This window comes from Epargyreus clarus, unplaced genomic scaffold, assembly GCF_041222505.1.
Source record: "Epargyreus clarus isolate Ecla_fem2 unplaced genomic scaffold, WU_Ecla_fem_2.2 ptg000021l, whole genome shotgun sequence".
NCBI lineage: Eukaryota > Metazoa > Arthropoda > Insecta > Lepidoptera > Hesperiidae > Epargyreus > Epargyreus clarus.
The window spans coordinates 8,302,307-8,319,631 of NW_027332228.1; the positions used below are offsets into that span (position 1 = coordinate 8,302,307).

The window sequence follows — 17,325 nt, forward strand, 5'->3', positions numbered from 1 at the left end:
CTCTCACGTTTCTCTAATATCTATTTACTTATTTCAACAAAAAAAATATTTATCCTGGAGGTAATTGAGGATAGAATTTATTTATTACCACTGCGTAAAATTTGTCAGCCATTCTGCGAAACTCAGTTCTATAAGTCACTCTTGAAACATAGATCAACAAAACGGTTTATTCTGAACGATCACGTAATTGTACACGGATTCTATTTACCTCGTCATATCGTACGTCTTTTGTACTCATTGTTTTGATGTTAAATTATAGTCTATATAGGAAATGACCTCAACTATTAACACCAGCTTGAGACAACATTTTGTCAACTCTCATGCTAATCAATACTCTTCGAATACTTGTGCGTCATTTATAAATATTTTTTTACCTTGTAAATTTCAATAAAACATACCATTTTCATTTGCAATGCATCTTTGGCACTGAATTTGCATTTATTTAATAAATAATAAATAGCATTAATATTTTTGTCCATGCAAACATCGTCGTCTATCACAGATCAATCGTTGAGCATTCATTTTTATATGATTTTTTAATGCTTTGAGTATAAAAAATGCTTGTGCCGTTTTGTAAACACGCTAAGTTTGTTCCATACAACTGGTTTTAGTGTAGCAAATATGAGTATATACAAAAAAATATATTGTATGTATAACTAAGGGTGTTTTCAAAACGACACATGCGTCGGCAGGCGTTGTATGAGTAGGTGAAGCATGTCGTCGTTTGAATCATGAAGTGGCTTAAGATCTGGATGGCGGCGGCGGTGGTAGCGTTGCCAAGTAGTCAAGAGCCTTCTGAATTGCTGGCGGTATCGGAGGAGGTGTTGGCAGATGCTCTCCCTGGAAATAAAAAATGAAACGATTACAATTAAATGTAATAAATGTGTTTTACTAAAACTGTGTTTTGAGGAAACTGTTACAATGCAAAGTATTTCAAAATTTTATGTAATATAGATAATAAGTATATTCTAGTTTTAAGAAAAGGTTAATGAAGGCTCATACGCAAAGCACTTATTAATGGCGACTTGATAACTTTGTATATATTTTACTTGGTAGGTCGGTCAATAAAAACTGCTCTAAAGATGTTTTTTTTATGTACGTGCGTACATTGTGTACAAGCTCAAGCTCATTTGAATCAAGATCCAATTTTTATATTTTAAAATAGTAATATTTGTTATAAAGTACCTAATATACATTTCAAACAAACGTGTCAATGATTATAAAATTGACTACATATTGTTTGACATTTACTTAAATTGCATCCTGTCTATAAGGAATCTTTCCACTGTGTTTAGCATAAACATACATTGGGCCGTTGTATTAAGTATTTTGTTTTCTGGCTTTTGTTATTTTATGTGTAAGATTAAATTCAATGTTATTTTCTGCAAAATCATTATATTATTTCAAAGTTTACTACGTCAAAGTTTATTACGTTTATTACGTAGCAAACTTTACAACTAACAAATTGCCATATTATTTTGTAAGGTGATGTATTTAAAGAGAAAAGAAAAACATACCGTTTTATATTTTTGCCACCCCTCAGGGCAACCCGTAGCGGACCTCAGATACGATTCTAATCTCATTATCTCATCTCTCATCAATTACAGATGTCCAGTGGCGGATGGCCAATTACCATCAGTTGCTGCCTCTAAATTATGAAACAAAAACTTGCCTCGGGTTTGAAGCCATTTTCATCATCGGCGACGTATTGTAGGTTGATGACAGTGCCGTCAGGTGCTGTGTAGCTGAATCCTCCCTGGGCTACGATGACGTCATTACTGTCAGGTCCACTGGCCTTCTTCAAGGTGCCTGTCTCGTCTGCCTTTATACCATTTTCAGTTTCGTAGCTGTAAAGTGTAAATTAAAACGATCATGTATTAAGTTACATGAGTATCGATACACAAAGTTTTGGAAGAGATTAGATTTTACAAAATTCTTAAACACTAAACCTCAATCGAAAGTTACGCCTACTTTATTACTTACTACTTTGTTAGAGACCTTTACACCTTTATTAAAGACTTTTAAGGGCCTTTTATATAACTTACTACTTTATTAAAGACCTTTAGTAATTTTACAGTTTTGTTATCTGTGCACTCGCGCTAGGACATTTAAGTGTTATGGAGTTAAAAGTTATATGATTGAATAGGCATAAGATGTAAATTCATCAATTGGTAACTAAACTAGATACAATTCGTCAGGTTGAAAGGAAATTATGTAAATATAATTGAGAAGTATCGCTTGTTAGATCGATTTGTTCAGTTAAAAAAATCTTAAACAAGTCAAAGTTTAACATATCTGAAACTTATTTTAAGAAAGTTCTCAAATGTATAGGAAGTCTTACAATGGGCTCGACACAGGATCAGTCACCATTGTGTATACAGCACAACGTAATGTATTTAAAACAAGGACGTACAGATATCCAGCTTTTACCTGTAAACGTAAGATCCATCTGGTTGCTGATCGAAGTCCTGCTTGATAATCGCTATGACCTTATCCCCTGGGCCCTGAGGAGCGGCTACAGCTAAAGCGACCACGCTGAGCAAGATGAACACCCTCTGCAAACAAGGAGTTGTGAAATCATTAATTATTCAATACAAACAGATACCAATCTCAGTTATAGGGTTAGTCGATGTGGTACGAGTTGCTTTAGTCAATGTTAATATTAATACCGCACTAAGTATATTTTAGGAAATTGTATCACATATGACTCTAACTTCAGAGATAATTCAGATGATCTAGCAATTTGTTCGAGCGCAGTTGCATTTTTTTATAATATGGGAGTAGCAGACGAGCATACAGTCCATCTGATGGTAAGTGGCTACTGCCGCCCATGGACATCTGTAATCAACCCCAGATAGGATTAGACATTCCCACCTGAGGTCGGCCACAGATGCGCCGCTACCCCTGAGGACTAAGCTGGAACACCTCGGAAAAGTATATCTCCCTTACCACACCCTTCAAACCGGAACACAGCAGCGCCTAACACTGCTGTTATTAGGTAGAAATAGGTGTGGCGGTGGTGCCGCCGGAGTCGAACCACAAAGGGTTCTACCACCTTCAAATTGCATAGTGTTGGTTACTGTTTTTTACAGGAATAGCTCGGCAAAAAAATCAACGGGAAAAAAGTACTTATGTAGGTGTCTAGCTCTATATTACTCAATCTGTATTATAGTAAATCATCTAATCATATAAAATAGAAAAAATGTTTTATTATATTTTTTCCTGAAATTTCCAAATATTATATTTTTTTTCCATTTTTAAACAAGTAAGTTTAGTCCCCTTCGAAATAAACGTGGCAACCCTACTCAAATACAATCCGCAATGCCTACAGTGATTGCAGAGCAAACAAAATCTTACACCTATCAGACTATTTGCCACCCGGTAGGCATTCGATCAATAAAACTCGAGATGTTTGTGTGTATAGTTTAAAATTAAGTATTAATTACACATGTTTGTACCAAAATCTTAGAGGGTATAAATAATTCACATGAACGCATGACATTTAACTAGTAAATTCCGGCAGTAGAAAAAAATAATTTTACAATACTCAGGCATTTTAGTAGCTAAATATACAAAGTTCGTGTTTATTTCATTTAGTCTCTTAGCTCCTAAAATATTTTTTAAACTTAATTTATGATTATGCTTATAGCGTCCGTAACAACGCCAGGAAGAAAAGTTAGAATACTAAAAGACAACTGGTCTTGTGAGGAAGCAATGGAGATATAAAGGTGAGATGGAGACAGGTACTCAAATAACTTAGAGATGACACCCTGTTTAAGGAAGTTGTGAATACATAGAATCTTAAAATAAATCATGAATGCGTTGAAAACTATAGAATGCTACCGTGAGTTGTGTGATTTCGGTGACAACGCCGCTACATGTATTTCTTTCTTATACGAGTATCATTCGTGTTGCTTTTTCATGACTTAAGGCGCGTGTGGGCAGTTGCCCGTCACGGACCAAATGTGGATTCGGCATAGAACACACATCCAGCACACGGCGGGATGGAAGTGAAAGACTTTTTGGAGTTTACTCCTTAAGAAACGATTTGAGTTATAAGGCCCGGTACGGAAATTTTATGAGGAGTAAAATCAAGTGTAACACGAAAAGTTGAGGCGTAACGGAAACCAAAATATGAATCAAGAGTGCTTTTATTAATTTAAAATACAGTAAGTTCAAATCCCATATGAAAGTAATTATTACAATAAAAATAATTAGCAATATATAAAACATTAAAACGTCATTAACTAATTTGTTTACATTTTTGCATAAATTAAGTTATAGGTTTGATCATTTATAAACACTGTGAAAAATATGAACATTGGCGCCATAATATGATTAACAATCTTTTATGAACGTTTTTAAAGAAGAGTAACATATAAAATAGCAATTGAATAAGATATAATATTAGCAAAATAAGTTTTTAACATAAAGAGGCTTTTGTAAGTTACTGATATATTAATTTAACTTATAAAAATGGATGCATTATTGATCAGCACCATCTATCAACGATAAACGGGCAAAATCAAAACAGTATTATTTAATATTTATTACAGAATTATTGCTAATGAATTATGTTCAAAATAAGTTATATAAAATTAGCAATACGTTTTAAATGAATTCTAGAATTATAAAACATTCAGAAACAATCCAAATTACATATAATAACATGTTTATTGAGTCTCATATAAATTTCATCCGTAAATTGCAACAAGGATATTTTATAGATGGCAAAGAAATTATAATTATTAAGTTTTAAGTTATAAAACGTTTAACATTGTTTTAAATATAAATAATTATATTATATTAAAATTTACTTTAATATAAACAATTATATTAAGTTACCATTATAATATTTGGAACCAAAATACATAGATTGATAAACTTGCAAACTTACAGTTTATAAAACTTGCCACTAGATGGCGCTATTTTATATTATTTTGTAACATACTTTATGTAATACGCATTATTGAAGTAATATAAATAGTCCGAATAATTACAGATATATGTTTGTTTCTCTTATCATTTTAGCAGATGCGTTCATTTACCTACCCTTTTTTTCTATTCGATATATATCATAATTATCATTCGTAAGGAGTAAACTCCAATCGTGCGTCGTAGCTGACACACACACACTTTTTTTTTATTTCGTCGACCTGGGCGTCAAAATTGTATTCACGCCAGGACGGAACACCTCAGAATGCAGAAAGTAATGATTTTATTTTGTAAAATAGATAGGTAACTATTTTCGTTTTTCGTTATATTTCATGTTATATTTCGTATTATATTTCATGTCGTTATTTTGTACTACCTATGGCTCACGATGATGGGCCTATAAACTCTGAACCTGTTGTTTACATATATCCAAAAATGACAGTGACTATTGACTACCCGGGGTCTCTTGCTACTAGAAATTAAAAAATCCAGGGAGACTGATATCCGGTACCCACTAAACAACTGAATTCATTGTATGAGATCTAAATTTATGATTAAGTGTCGGTGTGCAAATCTTTAACTGTTTCAAAGACACATTAAAATCAAATAGGTCATGTACATTGTACGTACACTTGCATAATTATAAGGAAGGTAATGCACAAGCGTCACCGGTGAGGAATGCAACGATATATGGAAATTTAGATTATTACCGATACGATATTATTATATAAGAAAAAAAATATATACCGAAAATTCTAAATATTTTATATATTAATAGGACAAGATCGCCGAGAAAAAGGTACACGTACTTCACTATTTTTCGATTTTATCGATTACAGATCGAGTCATTAAGATCCATATTTATATCGATATATTTTATTCTATCGATTATTTGAAGGTGGTAGAACCTTTTGTGGTTTGACTCCGGCGGCACCACCGCCATACCTATTTCAACGACTAACAACAGCGTTAAACGCAGCTGTGGTCTGGTTTGAACGGTTTGGTAAGAGATATATACTTTTCCGAGGCATTCCAGCTTCGTCCTCAGGGATAGCGGGCACCTGTGGCCGAACTCAGGTAGGAATCTAATACTATCTGGGGTTGATTACAGATGTCCAAGGGTGGCAGTAGCCACCTACCATCAGGTGGACTGTATCCTCGTCCGCTACTCCTATATTGTAAAAAAAAATATATATTTCAAGATTTGCGTCTCTACCGAATACCTTTACCGGTAATAAACGGCGACAGTCGCCAACCCGAACTATCTTTCATATACTACCTTTTAGTCGCCCGTGTGTTACCTCCCTAACATACGCAACGCCTGCTAATTGCCTAAGCAAGATAAAACAATTACCTGAAGTGGCCGGCAAACAGCATACAACCTTCACATGCCGATGACACGTGTACAAACATAGTTACCTATTCATCCTCATCTGTATACGTTAATTAATCTACACTAAACCGCGTTATCGAATGAATCTCATCAATATCCTGTTAAAAGTATTAAACACAAAACGATAGAAAACTTCTATTTTTTTAATTAATTTAATTAGAAAATACTATTGTATTCTGTGTTACTGTAAATTTATATATTTCCAGAATTTCATGGGACTCCAATATATTTATTTAGATTAAGATCCATGCTTATATATCATTTTTTTTCACTGCAAGTAGAGATTTGCTTCATGGCTTGTTAATTTATAAATGCCTGTCGATTTCAATAAAGATTTATATACTGCACTTATATAAACACATATACAAATGCACCTGAAACTTTGTGAAGTATTTTAAATGTTGTGTATAATTTAAGACAAACACTATTACTAACGATACATGAATTAGCGTTGAAAATAGAACACGACTTCTTCAAATACTTCAATAACTCTCCATACATTGTCATATGTAGAGCTACAATAATATCACACACGACGCGTATTGTGATAAACTTCATTCGTGATTTTAACAAAGGCTATACGTGTGAAGCAATCTCATCTTTTTGCATTAAGTGACATTTTATTTGTTCGACATTGACCGTTTTAGCAAACGAAGATATAAATTACGGCGCGTATGTCAGTTGTAAATCAATAGAACTTGTCAAATGGAGACTCATCCACGCATATAACATTATGTTAAATCGATTTATAATTATTTTATTCATATGTAAGGATTTAATGACTCGTATATTATATACAATACGATGGAATAATATTACGAAGGTCGCGACCCTTCACGGGTCAGTAATGTTGAATGCATACAAAGTAATGCTGCTACCGGTTGACAAGTCAAAGATTTATATACCTTTTAATCATATTACAAATCCTGGTTTTAAAAATCTGGAATAGAAGAATCTATTTAAAAATATATTACATATTCATAACAGAGTCGTTCAAACTTTGTTTTTGTATAAAATTAAGATTAATATGCGATAATCTAGCTATTTTTAATAAGCGCAATATATCATATGAATATATTTTATTATCCGGTTAAGCTTTATGATAGTATCTACTTACAAATAATCCGACAATATAAGGAACATATATAATTATTGTTTCCGGGATTCATGACCACTAGTGACTATTTTTCACATGCGTTTCCGTATTTTAATTGTAATAATTTGTAAATATGATATTTTAAAAATTGCTAAATCCTATCAGAGGAATGCAGTAGACTGCACTGACCAAGTGTGAATTGATGGTTTTCATACATAAAACCTCCAATCCGTGTCTAAAGTTGATAACGAAGATCGACCAATATTAGGACCTCAGTTAACCTATACTGTTAACGTTATCACCATTCCTTACTGAAGCAACTTAAATGAATATGCATTAGGCCAACCTTTAGGTTAAAGGGCAAGCCGTTGGGGCAGCAATAAGAAGCAATAGAGACATGATATAAAATTAAATAATTGTTATTATTTTATTCAATTAAATATATAGATTTCTTTTATAATATAGGAGTAGCAGACGAGCATGCAGTCCACCTGATGGCAAGTGGCTGCTGCCGCCCATGGACATCTGTAATCAATCCCAGATAGAATTAGATATTCCTATCTGAGGTCGGCCACAGATGCGCCGCTACCCCTGAGGACTAAGCTGGAACGCCTCGCAAAAGTTTGTCTCCCTTACCACACCCTTCAAACCGGGACACAGCAGATCGTAACACTGCTGTTATTAGGCAGAAATAGGTGTGGCGGTGGTGCCGCCAGAGTCGAACCACAAAGGGTTCCACCACCTTCAATATTATTATTATTATTTCATACTCTACATTATCACTCGATGATTAGCTAGACCTGATTTTAATTTGGGCGGAAATGTGCCATACGATAATAACCGGTTGCTGATGATCCGGAACCCATAAAGCCGTATTGTATTATATTTGTAACTAGATCTATTAAAATTATGTATTCCACTTTTATGGCACCTACATCGGAAATTTTAATGCTTGTCGTCACGCTAAATGCCTTAAATTGCGATTCACCCGTGATAAGAGTATATAAAGCTGTTTAGATGGAATTCAATAGCAATTAATGTATTACAAGTTATCTAAATTTAAAGATCATTTTATATTCAGCGCCACCTTTTTCGATATTTGACAATTGACTCTACTTATTTTCACAAAAACTGAAATAATACATTGTATTATGTACCCTAGATTTATTATAAATAATTAATTCTAGGGTGTATTTATTCACCAATACTTATAAAAATAGTTTGGTGGAAAAGCTCCAGGTGCTTCTTATAATTATTCTAACTCTTAATTCCTCGATTCCTTAACATTCGATTACTCGTTATTTGACCTCAAATGTTTTACGCTCGTAGAAACTGAAGACCAAAAATCAAAATAGCCTCGAGACTTCAACACAAAACAACTGAAGAGTAACGCTCCGTATTATTTGGCAACAATTGAATGGAAAATCATAAATAGGTTTCTCTATAATTTACGCATACAGACATCTGCATAATAAGTTGTCGTTTTGCAAGTGTATTGAGGTGTGGGAACGTGGCACAGAATTTGTGAGTCGCCTCCAAAGACAATGTCCTAAGTACAAAAACAAAAGATTTGCACTTAATTAAGCGCTCGCACGCCTCTCGCGGTAACAGAGACGGACTGCAACACTTGTTTCTTATCGTTTGGTCAATAATAATATAATTATATATTTTTTTATAATATTAGAGTAGCAGACTACCATGCAGTCATGATGATAAGTGGCTACTGCTGCCCATGGACAGCTGTAATCAACCCCAGATAAGATTTGATTCCTACCCGAGGTCGAACAAAGATGCAACACTACCCTTGAGTATTAAGGTGGAATGCCTGTAAAAAGTATGCCTCCCTTACACACCCTTCAAACCACAACACAGCCGCTTTTAACACTGTTATTAAGCAGAAATAGGTGTAGCGGTGGTGCTGTCGGAGTCGAACCTCTGCGAGTGCTACCACCTTCATACTCGTAATACGTTAATCGATAAAAATAAAAGTAACATAATGCTTTTAAAATAATAATCCATGTTTGTTACAGGAATTAATGTTACGAAACTACGAAGAATAAAAAGCACCTACATAATACTCTAATAAATATTGAAATATATATGATAAATAATCATTAGTAATGATTTGACTAACTAGGAGCTGTCTTTATGTCAATCTGACGCAATACACTTAACACCATTGGAGCGCTACTACCTACTACAGTTTAAATACCTACTAGTCGTATATTGTCTAGGTCCGCGATAGAAATTATTTATGACTTCTTGTTCTTCTTTCGGATTTATTATTTTTAAATGTCAAAGTTCTAAATTTGGAGACTACGTTTTACAAACTGTATAATGAAGTAATGTATAATGAAATACATTTATTTTTTATTTATTTTTCTATACTTCTTTTAGGACGTTCGGAAAACGAAATCAGATAGGCTAGTAATATTGCAGGTAAAATGTTTTAAGGATATGTTACGATACAATACATTGTACAATACATTATTTTGTAATAATTTATAATATCGTTTACTTTACACTCTTTGTATTTTTTATTAAATACTCCACGAACACGACATAATTATTATACAGTGTATATCGATTATATACACTGTATACGTAAAATTGCGTGTAATATATATACTGTATACGTGTCAAATACGTCCAAAGTTTGTGCAAAATATAACAAAAAACGATAAGTAATTGGATGTCAATACAGATAAATTATAATTACACAGTTGCGTGAGAAAAGCTTGCATGCGTGCCACTTATAAATTACTTTCTTAAACTTTCAGCACACACTTATTTCTTGTCAAAGTTACAAAAGTGACTGATTAATATCTGGGTCACTAACCATATACACAAACACAGGAAAGAACAAATGTACCTAATGTAGTCGCAAATGTACTTATGTATGTAGTAAAATGCTTCGCTTATCTCGTAAGACGTTTCGGTGATTTTTTTTTAAGCAAACTAGCGGTTTCAGGAATGTTTTAGCTTGATATCTATCACACATTCTAGAATGCTACAAAAAATTATCAATACTACTTTCTACGTTAGTTTTACTAAATATTTCACGAATTTTCGGTTAAAACAATAAAAAATAAGAGGAAATGAATTACAATCAAAATTAAACTGATATTTAAATAAATGAACTCTTTCGAATTTTAATATCAGAGCATTATTTGAGTACAAAATTCACCACTCTTTACTACATCAAATCATAAAAAATATTTAGCTTCATATTGACATTTGGAAGATGCAAATATCTTCACATATAACAACCCTAGTAGGCCATTGCTTATTGAATATTGAAAGAACATGCCTGCCTCTAATGCCACCGAGTCGAACAATAAATATTCCTTCAGACGATCTTCGCTCATCACCAAGATAAACAGCGTGGTGGTTGGAAAAGGTTAGGTATTGTGAATGCAATAAATGCACGAGAGGTTGCATAACGACCCGCGACAAACGGTTCGGATGCCCTATGCGCCATCTTCCTAAGATCCCCGCACGGTGATATCAAATACCTACTTGTTGCTAAGAATTTATTTTGTAGGTCTATTAGGCAAGTGTTAGGTTAAACATTTGGCATTTTATCTTAGAGTTAACCCAAATTCTAATGTGTGGTTACGAACCTAATGGTATATAATATGTGACATATATTACCATGATGGGCCAGGAACTTAGCTCCATACTTTATTATTTTGTAACTCAATGAACTAACTACTTACAATATTTAAAATTTAATAAAGAAAAATAATATTTAATCCACGAAAAAATATCGTAAGGAAGTCTGCCTATGGCGAACACCATCCCCAAAATCCCCAAAATTTGATATAATGATATCAAATCATTACATCAAATTAAATACATATCATACATGATAAATCTATTCGTATTTTATTTCTTTATATACCCACAACTTTATAATTACTACTCAAATTAAAACTAACATGGTTTACGTATTAAATAAAGATGGCGATTTCAAGAATATTTCTAGTACGCACCCAAACTAGGTAATTATCTCTAAGTCTAGCATTTCCACAGAAACTAATGTTAGTGTCTAGCCATGTGCGAAGAGACTTTTTATATTTACGAGTATGTGAATGCCGCGGCATTGATTAACCTTTTAGTTGCAACTTAATCCGTTCCTATATTCGCGTGTTTTACAACCGGCCATTTGAATTTACATTTTTCGAGTAATTTTCCGACATTGTCAAGCAATATTTTTGAGAAAAACCAGTTTGTCGGTCTTTTTAGATGAACATAGGTATAATAATGAAAATGATTAACGAACCTCATTTGTAGGCCACACTTTTATTTAAACAAATTCCGAACAAACAAATTATCTTATATGTTTTATATACTTAATTTGATTCTTTTACAGTGTGCCTGGGCTATTCCCGAATGGGAATCAAATTCTGGAACTTCTGTAGTTAATAAGAGGTTATGGTAAAAATTACTACTGATAATACTATGCGTGTGTTCCTCTAAATTTCGAGGTTATGTTTATTTTATAAACGTAACGGTGAACGATAACAACTTGAATCTCACGTGTAAATGATTGCAAATTTATCATAACATTTTCAAATTGATTGAAGACAAACAACACGCACTTCATCAGTTTACTGGGCAATTGCCTTAAACCCATAGTGGGTTTAAAATGACCATGAAATGCTAAAATTCATTGTTAATAATGACATATTATTCAATGACATATTATTCAAGTTTTACAACGGCGCCTCTTTCGTAACTACAAGTTATTAACAAAGTTAGGCTCGTCTACAAAGTTGTTTGTAAACTTTAGTAACTACAAATTACCGTGATTATTTTGATTTATAATGACAGGATGGTACGTTGGTTCAAAAAGCCTGAGGCTCTACGAGGTAAACTAATGGAAGAATGCGTATATTGCAAAAAAGAACTTGAATATCACATGTAACAAATACTTCACAAATATACGAAAAAGTAACTAAAATTGGAATGTCTCTTAATTTTATCTGTGTTAATTATGTTATGTACTTAATATAAAAATAATACTTTTTGTCTCTGTTTGCGCCTGGATAATCTTAGAATATTGAACCGATTAGAAACGGACTTTCACGTAAATTAAGTAAATCTTACAAAACGCAACACAAGCTTATTTTCATCCTGAAGATATTTAGAACTTGCATAGAAATCCCAGATAGGATTGGAGTTATACTTAAAGTTGACCACAGATGCGTTATTAGCCCTGAGGACTAAGTTGGACCATCTTGTATAAGGTCATAGGTTTCTCTATTACTATTGAACGATCTCTAGTACTGTTTTTTCTTATGGTAAATTGAACCATTAAGGGATAAAAACAAGAAGAAAGGCAGCAATGTCCTGCTACAAGATAATTTATCTACTGCACAACTTACAAAAAACTAAGTGCGATGATTATGGCAAAACTAGCTTATTAGCTATTTCCACGTTCATTTGTAAGGGCTTAAATAGCAATAAAGTGTTTTAATTAGCGTCTCACAATTAAAAAAATAGACGTAATCATGCCTGTATTTTAAAAGCATTTTCTTTATGTTGGTTTGTATCTAGCTAACAATTATTGTGGTATAGACATTATTATAATAACTATCCTCTTTTAATAACATAATGCATTTACCACAATTATTAATAACATAATTTTATTACATAAGACAAAGAAAACAGGTGTAATTATAAGGAAGACGCAGAATAATAAGGAAAAAGCATTTCCCTATACATAAAAATTAAAAAAGTCCTTTTAAATATAATTATAACTTAAACATATATTACATTATATATATTAATAATAAACTTTTAAACGTCTTTTAACGGTCATTCGACATTAAAACCGAATTATGTAATAAAAAAATAGATATAATTACTTAGTTAACTAGAAATTGCGAATATTTTTTGTTAAATAAGATATTTTAGTCATTAATGTAATTGAATGTTATATTATGGTATATTAAATAAGGTACTTTTAAATAAATAGTATTGGATAATATTTAAAATCAAAGTTTTTTAATTACTAAGCTGCAATTACGCACTATATTCTATGCAATACATACTGTACAATTTTTAAAAAACAAACACGAATAACATACTAAACTAAACAAAAGGTTTAACTTATCTAACCTAATGTTTTGTTTTTAAAACTACCCACTTTAAATAAGTTTAATAAATTTATAAAAAAATATAAACTCCCTATGAAAATTTTATCGTATAGTTTTGTGAAACTTACCGTTTTCATGTTGGAAATCACTTGAAATATTAAGGTCCGCAAATATGATATCCCATATGGGATGTAGTGGGTGTCGACGGCGTGTGCCGATTGTACTTAGCCATCTAATCACATGTCCCTTTTATAGAGACGCAGGTTTGTCTAGCCATTGCATGCAGAAGGGGAGCCTGCAACAACTGCAAAGTACAGGGCCGTACTTAGAGCGAAATTAAATTCGCTAAAATTACGCAGAGGAAATAACGATTCGCTTGGTGTAGATTACGACGCGACTCGTTACGCCGCGACGACATTCGTTTTATTTAATAAGTTATACATATATGTATGTAAGTAAAACTTTTAAATGTTTAATTTTAAGAATTAATTAATTAAATTATTGCCTGAGTAGGTTATAAATTACATAAGAAATGATGTAGGTTAATAGTCAAACTATTTGATAAAGCTATGAGGACAATGTAATGCAGCTCAGTAATTTCTAATTTTAATTTAACATGACAAGTAAATTAGTAGTAGTTTACTTTATTAAACGTATTATTAAAATTTATGAAATTACATAAGATTTTTGTTACGTATTTTTTACAGTTATTAACGTTGTTACTATCTTAGAGAGTTTTTTTTTAATATTTGCAATTAATCAGAGTTCGGCCCTTTTTGCAACATTATATCGTTCATGGTTACAATAGAGTAACCATCGAGTGACTCGTAAAACTCCAGCCCACTAGATGTTATGTACGCTTTACGTCTAACACTGTTTAGTAATCATTTTTAACATACTTTATTACTTAGGTGTTTAAACCAATGTTTATTAGTAAGTTAACTAAATATGTAAATTGAAATATACGTGTGCGGTCGGGAAGCCCGAGGAACGAAGTTCTTAAATATAGTAAATAGTAAATTAGAAATACAAGAATATTAAACGCATCTAAACACTTAATACTTGTAATATGTTACACAACTTGATTTACTTTTAATTAAATAACAATTTTATTTAATCATACTTTTCTAAGTTTGCATTATACATACTTCTGAAGTGCCCATTTCTCAAATCTAAATCTAAATTTCATTTCATAATTGCAATAATGAGAAATTGTAATTCTTCATTATAACTTGCCGCGCACGACGCTCGCCTGCTGGAATCTTAAGTCTTGAAAAACACATACAATAGTAAGTAATAGGAAAAGGGTGAGAAATAAAATGTTGCACTCAGGGGGCATAACGATTTTTCCTAACGTGACAGACGTGAAGATTTTTACTATTCAACAGCTATCACAAGCCGCTTTAAAATAAGAAGTTTCATCCAAATAAAATTGTTTAGATACATTTCAAATTATTTTTTGTTATTTATCTGTTTATACAATGTAATATCGAATGTTACTGACTTGTCGAATTTATTTAAAGATAAATTCTAAACATTAAGACATATTGTGTAATTTCCATCCCTAAATCAGTGTACCTCTAAGTACGTGAAAAGTAAGGAAGCTTGTATTGAAATGAAATACGCATGTTATTGGTAATTTACTACTGCGTAAAGCTATATGCTTTACGCAGTAGTGTTTAACAGTAAATTTATTATGTTGTCTTCATAAAGAAAGAGCTACCTGTAAGTAAATCGTAAATCAGTTAAAGTAAAGAGTATTCACCTATAAGTATACACATGTGTGTAAGTTCGTTCTAAAGATCCTTTAACCAGTAAAAGTAGTCAAGATTTCGTAAATTTTTAATATAATGAAATTTATTTATTTATTTATTGCTTACTGTTAAGAAGAACGGTTATACACCAATAACTTTTACCACCAATTTATTTCTATAGAGTATAGAGATATAAAAATTAATTCAGTTTTAATGTCGATGTTACTAATAATAAAAAAATGTCAATGATGATAAGAGATAAGTTATGAAAATACGAAATAGTTAAGTATTAATTATTACATTTGAATTCCATGGTTAATAATATAAAAAAAATAATAGAAACGAATAACAAAAAATACAATTTAAAATGAACATTAAATGAAATTGTCGACGTCAAAATAGCAGAGAAAAAAAAATATTATTTTTCAGTGTATTTTAGTAGTGTGAGTATAAAAAAAAACCTTTTTTCTAAAATAGGTGTAAAATTTCATAAAATTCGTATTTAAAGTTATTAGCTTTCATTGTATTCTGTATAATTAAACGCTTTAATTTGTTTCGAACATAGGGACCTATTTCTGTAATGCTTCTCAATACAAATCTTGAGAGCCCAAACTCGACGGGTCTACAGTTTGTTGTTAAATTGCTTCTATGGTAGCAATTACAGTGTCATCGAGGTGCATCGAATATGCAAAATTGTAGCTCAATCGAAAATTTGCAAGGTTTTTTGTTTTGTAAGATTTGAGTACAAATAATAGGATAGAAAGAATTATCTTCTTAATGATGGATACTCTATTTTGAATAGAGATCTTATTTTAAAGTTCCCACGAATGAGTTATTACTCCTCAAAAGTGAATAAAAAAAAATTGTTTGGTGGTGACTTTGATCATGGAAATTCTATTATTTACTTATTTTGGTTCTTTCGTCAGATTTGTGCTGTACCTTTTGTTATACCTATATTTATTTTCAATATACCTCCTAAACTAACGTTTAAGAAACATTTCCATTATCGCATTATCCTCTCTAATTTACATAAAATACCCATAAAATTCAGTGCCTACACTTACAAAATTTTCCTTCGCAGACAAACATATATATAAAAATATATGAGTTTACATATGAACACTGGTTATTATAAAATAACATACTTATAAGGATATAAGATAGAAACTTTTAAAGATTTTTAAGGAAAGATTTAACAGGAAAATATGTATCACATTACGAGTACCTACTAACTGATGCAAAGGTTTATGAGTAAGTACACTGACAATTAGTAAAATAAGTTAACTTATTTCTTACTTGCTTATTGTTACTCAAGAAACATTTATTTTTATTTATTCTATGTTATATGTATACGAAATACTTGAAAGGTTATAGAACTAACCCTTCGTAGTTCGACTTCGGAGGTTACCGCTGCACCTATTTGCATCTTATAAAAGTGTTAAGCACTGCTGTTTTCAAATAAGAAGAGTGTTGTAAAAACGTGCAACTTAGTCCTCGACGTATTTAACGCGTATCTCAAGTACGACTCTTATCCTGTCTGGGGTTGATTATAGGCTTCCATGGGTAACAGTTCCCTTGTCCCTGTAGTTCCGTTACGGCTACGGTATCCCCTGCCAATCGTAAGAGGCGACTAAAAGGGGACTTCCGGGGTTACGTGCGGCAAGAGTGGGAGCTCAAACCGCCCGGTCAGCGCTGCAGCGGCCCCGGGAAGGACGGCGTTATGTGTGGTCGCATACCGTCGTACGCACCAGGCGGTGTGGCGAGCGTTAAGCTAAGAGGACTCCGGTTGCGTTCCTTTGGTGATCCCTCTACGCAGCGCCGAGGACGGCTACCGGGGGGGTTGTAGTGCGGTAAGAATCCCACATAACTCTGTGTCGCTCCCACGGCACCGGGTACCTTTTGAAGGTTTCCCCCTCGATACCACAAAAAAAGGGTAACAGTTCCCTCTTACTACAATATACAACACACTTCTACAGTATTCACTTCAGAATTCACATCTCATCCTTGCAATAATGCTCGAGGTTAAAGGTGTACACTGAAAAC

General features: G+C 32.5%; 1 protein-coding gene across 2 annotated transcripts; it reads right to left on the reverse strand.

Annotated features, from left to right (window-relative positions):
• Positions 1-400: 400 nt before the first annotated feature.
• On the reverse strand, positions 401-13,792 carry LOC140750531 (endocuticle structural glycoprotein ABD-4-like). 2 transcript variants are annotated; one of them, XM_073084090.1, is made up of 4 exons: positions 13,657-13,792; positions 2,431-2,555; positions 1,673-1,847; positions 401-840 (listed from the first exon to the last, which is right to left on the reverse strand). In XM_073084090.1, exons 1-4 carry the CDS (start codon positions 13,663-13,665, stop codon positions 742-744), a joined length of 408 nt encoding a protein of 135 aa, XP_072940191.1. In that variant the 5' UTR covers positions 13,666-13,792; the 3' UTR covers positions 401-741. The 2 variants fall into 2 exon arrangements, with proteins under 2 accessions (XP_072940191.1, XP_072940192.1); XM_073084091.1 differs by having other exon boundaries at positions 401-836; positions 1,669-1,847.
• Positions 13,793-17,325: the final 3,533 nt, after the last annotated feature.

Bases quoted from the DNA above. Each gene is read 5' to 3' on its own strand.
- LOC140750531 (XM_073084090.1), bottom strand. The intron at 1,848-2,430 runs GTAAAAGCTGGA...TACACTTTACAG, and splicing joins GATGGATCTTACGTTTACAG to CTACGAAACTGAAAATGGTA. The intron at 841-1,672 runs GCAAGTTTTTGT...TTTTATTTCCAG, and splicing joins AAAATGGCTTCAAACCCGAG to GGAGAGCATCTGCCAACACC.